General features: G+C 38.3%; 1 protein-coding gene across 2 annotated transcripts in view; it reads right to left on the bottom strand.

Annotated features, from left to right (window-relative positions):
• Nucleotides 1–12,919, bottom strand: part of MAP3K20 (mitogen-activated protein kinase kinase kinase 20) — an 84,501-nt gene that overhangs the window by 32,668 nt on the left and 38,914 nt on the right. For both annotated transcript variants that reach the window (XM_065751165.1, XM_065751166.1), the window contains 3 exons: nucleotides 11,565–11,651; nucleotides 7,912–7,986; nucleotides 3,482–3,588 (listed from right to left, as the gene is read on the bottom strand). In XM_065751165.1, coding sequence (XP_065607237.1) covers nucleotides 3,482–3,588; nucleotides 7,912–7,986; nucleotides 11,565–11,651 — 269 coding nt within the window. The remainder of the gene's footprint in view (nucleotides 1–3,481; nucleotides 3,589–7,911; nucleotides 7,987–11,564; nucleotides 11,652–12,919) is intronic.

The raw sequence follows: 12,919 nt of genomic DNA, 5'->3' as shown, positions 1-12,919 counted from the left end.
GTAGTCACATCTCCTAATAAACAGCAAGTTCAACATCTGCCTAGAAAATAGTGAAAGCAATGCTCCAGACAGATATTCTGATACATACATTAGGCAGAATTCTGATTAAATCTTGTGATTCTCTAAATGAAACAAACAAACAAACACTGCACAGAAGGTCAGAAAGCAGCTCCTTTCCCAGCATTTGCTTCCTTGTCACAAAGCCTTCCTGGTCAGTGCAACATGTACACCTCAGTCTACTGTAGAAATCACAGAACAATTTGAGGACTGCTGCACACTACTTTTCTTAGTTATCTCAACATCACTGCTACTTACATGCAACTCTGTAATTTTTTAAATATGTAAATTAAGGCTCTCTTCTAGATATCATTCTGCACTAGCAATGTCTTGGTAACAATAGCTTTCTATATGTCAAAAGTCTATTTTGTGCTGTAATTACCTCTCTTCATTAACTAGAAACTTCTCTTACATATAATAAAAGGTCAGTCTGCGAAAACAATTGCATTCTGGAAAATAATTCCACTGTATAATAAAACTGTGTAATTAAAAGAGAAAGCTACTGTACATTGCCCACTTAATGAGTCTTGCTTCATAAATGAAGCAGCTTGAAACATTATACATGGTAGGGAGTGTGTATTTGTTTGCTTCTGCAGTTTAAGCTTGCTTGCTTTCTAGAATAATCTCATTCTGTGACACTGAACAATGCGTATGCTGTTATTAGGAATTATGATGATAAACAGCCACAGATTAAAAACAGTGAGCAGTATTTGTTTATACGTCTTGAATTGTTACTGATACACTAATATAGGTATCACTAATAGAATGCTTTTAATCATTAGAAGTCAGTTGTAGGGAGAGGATGCATGCTGAAGAAACGCAGTTCGTACACACAGCTCAGTACAGACAAATGTGATCTCTCACTGAATCGAAACATCATTACTTCAACATCAATTTTTTTCCTAGCATAATAAAAGTGACTTGAGAAAGAGCTCAAAGATATAACAGAACATGAACTTAAACATAAAGCAGGTCTGTGCAACTTCCTCATAGGGCAGTGCCCTTATCTGATTAATATTAAAATATGAGGTGTAGAACAGTTAAAGGAAATTACAGAACAGGAAGATTAAAGCACATTATTAAAATAAACATGAACACCATTACATTTTGCCAGTGAGACCACTTTAAAGAAACAATAAATTACATTCTGATCTTTCACCTGTGCCAGTTGTATACGGATTCAGCACATTCTGCTTTCATGCCAGCTGGTCAGAGGACACATTACGGAGTTGGGAAAAAACGCAACCCAACTTATCCCAGCTTTGATTCATTTTGGTAAGTGCAGCATCACCATGAGTGTGCGTTATGTGGATCATTAATTTGGAAGCTAAGAATAAGCATTACTTTTCCCAGATCCATCCTTCTCCAGTGCTCTGATGGCCAGGCTTTATTAAAAGTTCCTATTTCTTGGTAACGTATCCAATTCTTACCCAGTTGTTATTTCTTTGCAAATGTGAATGGGATAGTAAATAAATGAACAAATAAAGCTACAAGTGAAACCTAAGATTTTTCAGTGTAGAAGTTAAAGCACACTAATTTTTGCACAACTCTTCTCAGAAATGGTCTTAGTCTGTTTTGGTTTATCCACTTGGGATCACTTCGTGCATGCAAACCTTTAGTCTGTTTTAACTTGCGTACTTTTTTTTGCATACTTTCTATTAATATAGTTTAACCTTCCTGACTGCCTCCACACAGACATGACTTCCATCTCAATTACTAAAATTCACATACAAGAGAACCACTCTTAACCCTTATATCTTATTATCCCTTATCAACTTGTGCTCTTTTTGCAGTTGTGTTATCATTTTAGCTGAATTTAGAAGTCATCTTCACTTTCAGGCAAATCACGCCCAATCCTGAATTCATCTTTTCTCTCCCATACCTCCTTGCCTCCATGCTATTTGTTCTTTCTGAAATAAAATGTACCAAGTTTACCGTTATCTCTCCACAGTAAAGAAACTAGAATATCTTTTATTCTGATGTATGGGTAAGATCTAAGTGAAGACTTGCTTTCTGCTAAAGGATTTTGAGTACCTGCTCATCGTTGAAATGAGGGTCTTTGGGTTTGGTTTTGTTCGGCAAACTTGGATTTATTGTCTGCTTCTGTGCGATTAAGAGCTTCCTTAAGTTTAGACAGCACGCCTTGAAATACAGAACTGGGGGGCGATCACAGAAACACTCCGCAAAAGCCGTGTCACAGACGGAACGAGTCAGAAGCACACAGCGACCAGCGACAGCGCGAGGGAGCGCCCGGCAGCGGGCCGGGGCCGCGGGCACAGGGCACAGGGCGGGCGGCCGCCAGCAGGTGTCGCGCTGCCGCCGCCGGTGCCGGCGGTGCGGGGGCCGCCGCGGCGCGCTGCTGAGTCAGGGCAGGAGCCGTCCCGGCTATTTATACCGCTGCCATGTGACCGTGGAAGCGTCCCGGCTCCCAGTCACTTTTTCCACTCCTTCCAATTTAAAAGCACACGTCTCGATTTTAAGGGGAAGTCCGCGAAGGGGATATGGGATTCGGGTTTTGCTGCAATGCCGGTTTCCGTGCTCTGCGGGCTCCTCCCGTGGGCACAGTGCAGGCAGGGCACCTTTAATAGCTCTGCTCTCTGCTCACCTGGAGGGGGGCCAAGCTGCTTAATATAGACCGGAGTGAAACCGTCTGGTAAAAGTCTTCTCACCCTGCAGATCTGTTTTCAATTTGCCTTTCCAAACACAGGATGTACTGTGAGGCTGCAGGCTTTCCAATCGACAAACGTGCTCCGGGGACATTTTTTGAAGTTTTGGCACATCAGGAAAATAGGCTGACACTTTTACTGTAAACATGGGGCTTGTAATGCCATTTTCTCAAATCTCATCTCCAATTATAATCACGCTCGACTAGAAATTATGATCAGCAATAGGTAAAGGCCCTCGTTCCTGCAATTGCAAAAGCAGGGCTGGCTTGGATGCAGAGGTACAAAGTCAGTGCAAGGGAAAGAATGCACAAATATGACAAAACACAAGTGAAGACAAACAAAGGCTTGATTTGAAAAATTATTCCTTCTTTTTTTTCTAAAATAAACATACGCTGCTTATATATGCTTACGCTTCCTGTCAAAACTGCACCAAACAGTACATACACCTGAGTTGTTTGGCCCTCACCATTCACTGAAAACACATTGCTGGTTTTAAGATGTGAGTCACAAAACCATAAATAACGTGATACCTAAACCAATGTAATAATAAACAGTGTACAGCTAAGTGTATTGGCTCCTAATACAAGTTTCACAACATTCTGGGCATTCTTGAAAATCAACAAGGTAAATCGTGTTCTAAAAATAGAAATTTTTCTGCCAGTACCTCATCAATGTCTGATGTCCATCTGAAAACAGTATGGACTTGCACCATTAAAAAGAAAACCATGTCATTTCATCCTGCGAGGCAGGAAACTTACCTCCACTCTGCCTTGTTATGCAGGAATGAGTTGCACTGGTCTGGAAGGTTGCTGTCATTTGACATGGATTCCAGAATTGAAATTATCTGCTTGAAAGATGGCCTTTTCTGGAAAAAAATAAAAAAAAAAACCCTTCAAAAATAAAAATCAGCATTTGCATTCATATATGACTATTGCTACACAATGTCATTCACACAATTTATTCAGCTGAAAGAGATGGACTACAAGCAACTGAAATTGGGATACTACTTTTTGACAGAGCATCTACACCAGGAGTGTAAAGTCTTAAGTGGATTGTTTTCGTTTGTTTGTTTTGAATGGGTAGCCAGGGCAGAAGCAGAGATCTGGGCTAAGTGATGCTGCCCCTGCTTTTGCCAGCAGACCTCACAGGAACAGACCTGCCCTGAACTTTCTTCCCCCAGCTCTGCACCAAGCACCCACTGTGCTGACAGCACAACCACACTCGCCACTCATGGAAAGCAGTCACAGCTTCTCTGAATTTTCTGCTTTCACTGTAGTCCCAAAACGTAGCTATAAAATGGGAGAACAACTGAAAAAGCCACAGTAAAATGTGTTTCTTGAAAGAACACTGACTCTGTTAGTCTGTTTGACAGACTCCAGACAAAGTTGAGACAAAAGGTTGAAACAAAATGTAGATATATAATAAGGGGATGAAGAGCATTCTCTCTGTATCTTGCCTCTAATTATACCATTTCTTCTAAAATTACAGATGCCGCAATTAAAACGTGCATTTTAATTTGGGAGCACAAAAACAATTAGGAACAATGCTGAGGTGTCTTTCCCAGGAAGATCCAAGTGATTTCCACATTATAAAAGAAGACAATTTCTTTATTTTAAATGTCAAACAGCATGAAAAAGCATCAAATGAATAACAAAAAAAAAGACAAGCTCTCCTATATTGTAATGCTGTGCTATTCGGCTGTGACTGGAGGCTTTGTCTGTTGCTTTTTGGTCCATTTCCATGAATTTAGGCAAATGGACAGTGGGGTGAGCTATACGGATTTTTTTGTGGCACCTGCCCCAACCACTCGTGCCTGAACAGCCTGGCCTCCTGCCCACCACCTAGAATAATTGGAGCGGAGAATACCAATGGCAGAGAACAGGGCTTTTAGCAAGGGAGGCTGAACCACTGATGGACCGATTTGGGAGTAGCAAACAACACACACTGTTGGTCCTACACAGAGAAAGACCAAGCTGGAATGCAGCAAATCTTACAGGCTGAAAAGGAGCTGCTGCAGCTGGAACAACTGTACAGTCACACAATACTGACAAAGCTTCTCTGTCTGTGCAATTTCTGTGAACAGCTGTCAGCTATCTTGCCAGCTTTACAGATGACAGACATACAGGTAATAGCTTTTTCTGGAGGTACAGCTAACAGGAAGACACAGGCCTACACTGGTATGCATTTTTGTTTTTTTCCCCCAAAGGCAATGATGACTTTAGATTTAAAACACGCACTCTAGGTGTAGACTGATAACTTGGGTAAAACCGGCAGGTGATTGCTGAACTTGGGAACTCAAGATGAGAATCTTTTCTTTTTTTTTTTAATTAAAAAAATAAAAAAATAAGAAAAGAGTCTTATTTTCAGTAGACAGCTCCTTGCTTCTTCCTAGGAAGCAAAGCACCTTAAGTGGCTCCTTGTAAGAGACTCAAAATATCAAGGCATGAGTCACCTTAGAAAATTGTTTCCCTTCGTATCTGTGATACATCATGCAAAAAATCTTTAAAATATATATACTTCTCCAGAAATAGTTCAGGCTAATGCTTTCACTATTTCCTTCCACTCAGTATTTCTTACAAAACACATCTGCCTAAAACCAGCATATTTAATCCATATGCCTTTCTTTTATTGCTGCTTCTCTGTTCCCAAATTTCTGAGTCCCATCAAAACATTCAGTAATTTGTAATCATCTCTGATGTTAACGTGGGGATAAACTGAAGGAAGAGAGGAAATTAGAAATATGCAATCTGTGTTTCCAAAGCAGGTGTCCCCAGTAAATGAAAGCATTAGTTCTGAGCAGCCTTTGAACAATTTTCTAGTACCCAAGCAAAAGTTGCTTATTTCATAGGGATTTTAACATTTGGTGGTAGTTATTTAAGATACTCAGTTACCACAGAAATTATAATTTAATAAATATTGATTTAAAGTAATTAATAATCAGCACTTTAGTAGAATACTTTGAACCCACTAGGGACTATTTCTCTCGCACAGCTTAAACTGCATGAAGACTCCAAATATACATCACATGAAGCAGTGCACTATGGACATTTTCCTCCAAGTACAAACAAATCTTTTAGAAATTCAAAACACAGTTAATAACTGTGTTCATTCCCATGAGGATGTTACAGTGTGTGCAGTGTCTGACACCTCAGCTGCTTTGCAGCAGCTCTCCAAGTGTACTCCTCAGCCCCACAGTAAAGCACATCCCTCTTTTCTCAGGGCTAAGTCACATAAAGATACCTCAGGCTTTCTGTGAGCTGAAATTATGCATATGAGCAATTGATTTGAGCAGCTGACACCCCTGGGCTCACCCTCACTTGACCTCCAGTAACTTGTTCATACATCTACCACCGATTTTCTTAAGGTACTCCTGGCCAAAGGGAAGGCTGCAGAGTGTGGCATTTTAGAGGAATGTGCTCCATCTTTTGGCTCAAGCAGGCCTCACAGCCTTTTATCAAGGCATTCTGATAGCTGTAAGTACTGATCCTTTCCCAACACGTGATCGAGTATGTCAGTCACATGCCCAAAATGTGACCAGAGATTACTCCATTTCAGTCATGTGAACAATGCATTTATAATTGTTTAACAAAAGAGAAGCTGAATGAAAAAAAGTACTAAAGAGCAAACTCTCAGCCAACCTTGTATTTGCTCTTTACACATATCAGTGATGCATCTGGGAACAACAACCCCAGAAACACAGTTCAAATCCAGGTTAAATACTCAGTTTCCTGTTTCCAGTGTGCATATCCCTCCCTTTTCTGCAAATACAGCAACAGACTTCCAGACTCTCATATATCTGGCTAGAACAATCTAAAGAGCAAGCTGGTCTAGCACATACAGCAATGCACACTCTAAAAGCCCCAAAAATTCTTCCATGGCCTTTAGTAGTGATGCTTGTTGAGTAGTTATTAATAAGACATATCATGCAGTTAAGACTGGGAAGGACTCTTCAATAATTACTGACCTAGAACTTAAGCAGCCCCATTACAAAGACTGAAAGCATTTTTCTCCCTTTGCCTCTAAGGAGAGGGGAAAGAGGACTATTATTAAGGGAGTAGCATTTACATGGGCATTCATTTAGAAACCATATCACTGACGATCTCAAGCTTCCAGATCCGTTCTGTAGAAAGCAATTCCTTGCTTCAAAAGTAGAACAAAATAAAATAAAACACCAGCAAGAAGAGAAATCTCCTTTCTCATACTGCTCTCCTGTGAAAGCGATAACGTGTTCCACATTTAGACCACCTAAGTGCTGTAACTCATTTTGGAATTAATCTTGGAGTCTCTGAAGTAGTAGTTTACTTTCTTCTGAGTTTAATAGTTTGCTTTCTTCTGAGTCCGAAGTAATTAAGAGTCTTTCTGATGCCTTGACTTGAGAAAAAGTGCAAAACATCCTATCCTTAACTGGCCTTTCCTAACTACCTTCATAGGCAAAACAAAACAGCTCCTGATATTTGCAAAACTGGTATGGTATGCCTGCAGGTTCTTTTCAGCCAGTTTTACATACAACAGGATGGTAACACGGTCAATTTAAGGAAGGTAATTGCCAGGATCTACAAAAGTGTTTACTGAACAAATATATTCTTTCATTTCTCTTTTAATTTATTCTTATCAGGGAAAGTTAAGCAGTATACTACAGTACCTCTATTACTATTACAGTATAATTGGTATAAAATTCGTAATTCAAAGTCCTAAGGGAAAAGACTATGACATTTTAAAATGTTAGTCTAGAATGTGTTTCTGCCATTCCTACCCAAATTCTGTGAATTAATTTATTCTTTATACATTTCCAGCGCAAGAAAGGAATCAAAACTGTCCCTTGAAAGAGTTATTTCAAGCGTATTACTCACAAACATTCAAGAAAGATTAACTACAGAAATAAAAAAAGAAAGAAAATGATTTTTCACTTGATCAAAAATGGCAGTATTCTTGCCATCTCACTCTATTTACAATGTCTTCAGTAGAGAGGCAATTTAGAATAACTCTCGATTAAAAGGACAGAAACACATTTAAGTATAAATACATATATATATATATATATATTTTTTTTTTTTCTTAATGACATCTCCAGGTAATATTTTTGTGAAGCTAATATTTTTGTTAGGTCAGACTTGTTCTCCAAAGAGAGTTTAACATACACAGAGAAATAAGAGGTGGAGGATATAAAATATAACACAAATTAAATTACCTTTGAATCAGCTTCCCAACATTGATGCATCAGTTCTGCAAAACTTCTGGGACAACTGCTTGGAATGGTTAATCTCTAATGGAAATAGAACGTACCAATTATTAGAAACATTTCCCTTTAAGGTGCTAATAATAGATTTCCTATAAGCAGAGCAATTAAAAGAAGTGAGACACACTCTTTTTCATTTAAACATAATATAAAAACTGATGATTGACATAAAAGAGACTAACTCTAGTAAGATGTACTATTAATTAATAGATTGATAAAGAAAGAAAGGAACAAATAAACCAATGGAGTTGCTCAAGAAAAGTAGGAGACAACGAAGTAAAAATGAGGCAAAGGGACTTTCATACTAAGGTACCATAATTTGTAGAAATAACTACTGCACTACATAGTATTTTAAGATGCTTATTGAGATAAGCATAATGTACAGTCTGGTTTAATTCCTTTCTTGCATACAGATCTACAACACTGTAGTCAATTTTGATATACCAAATGGCTGAAATACAGAGTACATTGAGTTAAAAAGAGTTCAGTGAAGCTCTGCATGACACAACACACGTTTCATAAGCCTGTGGTCAGAACGATTAACGAGGACATGCAGATCTCAGAGAGCACTCTCAGAGCACAGTGAACTCATATAAATATTTTCTGATGACGCAAGACAAAGAGTTAGTTGCTGGTTACAGCCAGGACCACTGACTACTAGAGAATTACTTTGAAGCTGGCTTGGTTTCTTTTGCTGAGAGTTTTAAGCCATGAAAAGTATTCTTTCAGTGAGTCTTAAACAACACGTAGCTTGAAGACACTACCTCCAGATTGCAAAGCCTAAAAGCACTGTCAAATACACACACGAATACACAAGCCTCTCCAGTTGCTTATATGTGTATCCTAACAACATTACACATACAAGACAATCCCTTTGCTCTCACTAATGGAACTAACTTACTTCAGATGTTTCATGCTAAGCTTAAAAAAAAACAAAAACCAAAAAGCAGTTCTGCAGTGCAAATGAGTCCAAATATGAGGAAGCCAAGCTAGAAAAAGGGTTCCCTGTCCTAAAGCAGGCAAGAACTTGAACCTGTTCAGTCCAACCTGCCAGGAAGACTCTTTGATCAATCCTACTCTTAGAATTTCAGAAGTAAATCAAAGCAAGTTCTGTCAAATTCTGTATCTTTATGTTATTCTAATGTGACTTGCAAAGCCTTACAAGCCAAAGAGTTAATAAATTCTGCTGTACAAGCACTTGAATACCACAAAAACTGGAAACATGACATACACAGTCAGGGCACTGCAGAAATCTGATTATTTTGATAATGTAAATACCTTAAGGTGCAAAGCTTTCTATGCAAGAAATACACAGAAATTTGTACAATGCATAAACAAACTGTACTGGTGGTTGATCTTTGGTTGAGTCATTACCCTAAAAATACACTGCCTCATCTTTCTGCAGCATTTGTCTGTAACCCTCACAGTTCCAGGAGGTAGAAAATAAGTTGTAGTACTCATTTACAAGTGTCTCACTTGTGCAGAACATTATCTGTCACGGAATATAGAGGTAGCAAGTTCCAAAACTATCAGATTGTAATAAAAAAGACATTTCTCATTAGTAATTTTGTATGGGATTATGCCTTGTATAATATGAATTCATGTGTTTTATCTTCTGAATAAAAATTAAATATTTATATAAAAATTGTACCAAAATAAAAATCACACTGTGAAATTATGCAGAGTCTTGAAAAGGGCCCATACAGAATCCTTAAAATTCATTTTGTTTCTTAGGCTCTAACTTTGCAAAGTGGGACATTTCAACCTAAGCATTTATGCTTTGGCCTCAGTCCCACACTGTTTTTAACAAGAGACTTACAGTGAAAAGAATGAAGGCCTAGCTCAACAATGACTTAATTCTGTTGTGAAGTGGAACCATGCAAGTCTATTAATGCCAACAGGTGGAACTGAGAGCAGAACCTGATCCTCATACTTGTCCTGGGACACAGAAACTATGGGAAAAAAAAATTCTCACCAAAAAAAGTAATGCATGCCAACTCTTAGCAGGCATACACTGTGCATGGTCCCTAAGTCATGGTCAGAGAAAATAAATCTATATAAGCAAGTGTTAATGTTCTCAAAGTTTCCTGGCACCATTACAAAGAAGATGGCAGCAACAGGCTAGTGGTACCTGGCAGATAAATAGCTGGCTCTGAAAATCTCAACACTCCAGCCACAACTATAACAGTTGTCATATCCACTTTTGGTTCATGTTGTATTTTACACAGCTTCTTCCTCTGGAAAACTGTAGATAAATGTGCGGTGTATTTCTATCATCTTTTAGTGTAGGACAATCTCCTTACAATGTTATGAGTGCTGCTCTGTACCACTTACATAAAATTGTACATAATGGAATGTAGTGCTGTTCATTGGATCCACCTTTTTCAAACTGATATATAAGGCTTTTCCTAAACTAGGAGAAAGAGTCCCATTGCGCCTCATGCTCTGATAAACATTGTAGAACACCATGGTCATAATCTTCAGACTGGTAATGTACCACTTCCAGCTAATCACTATATCACAGTGTCACTCCCTGGAATTAATCCATTTCTCAAACAGAAGTGAGAAAAAAAAAAAAAAAAAAAAGAAAAGCGATGGAAACAAAAAAAGCCAACAACAGAAAATATTAAACTAAGAGGAGGAAACCTAACTCCACTATTTAACTCTGAAGCATTTTGAGAAACAGTTTATGTAGAATAATAGAATTCTGTATTGCACAGTCACTGCCTCGCCATTGTAATGTTTCCCAAGCTTCCGCTGTGTCTAGATAGAGGAGGTTTCATCTTTGTGGAGGATTTTCATGCTTGTCTGTGTGTGGTACAGTCACAACTTTAAATGTTTTTTAAATGTAGTTACTCTCTTTGATATCAAGGGACTATGTGTTCAGATATACGCTCACATGTCCAACTAACTGAAAGCCTCAATTTGTGAGAAGAAGAAAAGCGAGGCTGGGGACACTGTACAAACGGTGTTTACACCACTGAAGTGCTTTTGAAATGGAAAGACTCTGCATGAGGAGGCTTGCAGCTATGCCGCAGCCTTGCCGATACCAGTGAGGAGCTCATCTTCAATGTAGTGTTGAACGTAGGTGGCAAAACTGTAATTTCTCTCTTTTTTTAAAACTATTTTTTCTTCTTTTATTTTTGAAATTTTCATCTAAGCGGCAGTTTCTTGTACTATAGTGACTCCTGCTGGGAGAGTTAAGTTGAAGTAGCTGAAGGTCTCTTACAGATATATCAACTCCCGGCCAGTAAAAAGATGTCCTAAACGCAGGAGATGGAGTTAAACTGTTCCCCTACCTTGGACGCAATGGCTTCTTTCATCACTAAGAACAAACCCCTAGGTTTTACAATTGAGACTGAGAAACTAGTACAGTACTTGTACAATTTTTGATCTACAGCATCACGACGTGAAGCTGCAACAATTAGATGTAAAGGGTCCATTCATGAGGAATAACATCACTTTGACCCTTTGTGTTAGCTCCTACTGCTAATCTTTCCATACGCGTGAACTTACTTTCAATTTGAAGAAGATGAAAAAGTCTTTTGCAAAACCCCAATACTGTTTTCTGATCTATGTACCTGAATGTAGAAACGTAGTCTTACCTCGTTTTTTTCCACTACAAGCCAAGCTACTTGTAATCCTTCCAAGCCTTTAAAGGGGACCTCCCTTGTTAGCATCTCCCAGAGAACCTGGAACAGAGAGAAAGAAAAGAATTTTTATTTCTGCACTTTGTATTTTAAATACATTATTAAACCTTGATACAGCACTATTCTGTACCCAATTATCAGGCAACCAGTTTCCATTTTCAGGAACTTGGACCAGTGTTTGTGTGCAAGATCCTCTCACTAAATTAATTTGAATGTTTCTGCTTTTTCCTCTACAGTAAAACCCTGATGAAAAACTGGGTTGTGTGGGGTCTAATGCCTGCAATTTTGTGGGAGCAAAAAAAAAAAATGGTTTTTTACTTCCTTTGTATACTATGAAGTTCATATTTGCCAGTTGAGACTTGGGAAGACAGTGGACTCCTCCTATCCTTCTGAGCCCCAGCAAGACACATCTTCGCCTTGCAGTCATCTTGCTTTTAAAAATATTTCTATGTGATTGTGACTAGTGCTTTTCTGTAGTCAGAATGTGATCCATAAGGTATTTTACTCATGTCATATGCCTACAAAAATAGTAAATATAATTTTTCAAGCAAAACCGTAATTGTCTACCTCCAAGTACGTGATTGTGTTAAGCCAAACAATATATACCATATCAACAATTATGCTGTTTCCCCCTATGTCATATAGGCGCATCATCCTTACATACAGGAAGATGTTCTAATTTTTTAGCATAAGAATCTTAGGCTTTTTGTAGAAAAGAGTTTGGCACCATGAAAATGATGCATGTCATTGAATCCAACTTGTTTTCTGCCTCAAAGAGGCATATTGGCATTCAATTAAATTAACAAGCACTTTGTACCATCATTAGCATTGGCTTCTATTTTTACTAGAACCTTCATATATATATATCTCTCGTTACCAGTGTCTACATAGAAACTTTTTCTTCCATTCGTATACCAAGCACAAAAGACATCAATAATTTAGCATGTGACCAAACATATTAAGATCTTTACACAAGTGTCTTTATCCTCACCGTCTGGGTTAGTACCCAGGCACATTGCAGCTATATGGTTTTGAATGGATTCTGGCCAGCTATGAAGGTAATCAGAAGAAAAATGCAAGAATATTGGCAGATGCTGCTCAAGCAGAAAAAAAAATGTACTGAAGCAATTTGGGTCTTTCATCAAGTGAACAGGGTACTCCATCAATGGACCTATGAGAATAATTCTGCTTGACTCAGAAAATTGATTGTAAAGGTAAATGTATCTTGGAAAAATAAGTAAAAGAACAGTTTTCCATATACAAGAAAAATATGAGGAAGGCTATTCATAGGGGAATTCAATTCTCCTGTT

The sequence above is a fragment of the Cyrtonyx montezumae genome, unplaced genomic scaffold, assembly GCF_038088225.1.
Source record: "Cyrtonyx montezumae isolate F1298 unplaced genomic scaffold, pur_monq_1.0 scaffold_7, whole genome shotgun sequence".
NCBI classification, from domain to species: domain Eukaryota; kingdom Metazoa; phylum Chordata; class Aves; order Galliformes; family Odontophoridae; genus Cyrtonyx; species Cyrtonyx montezumae.
This window is presented reverse-complemented; position numbering and strand designations above follow the sequence as displayed.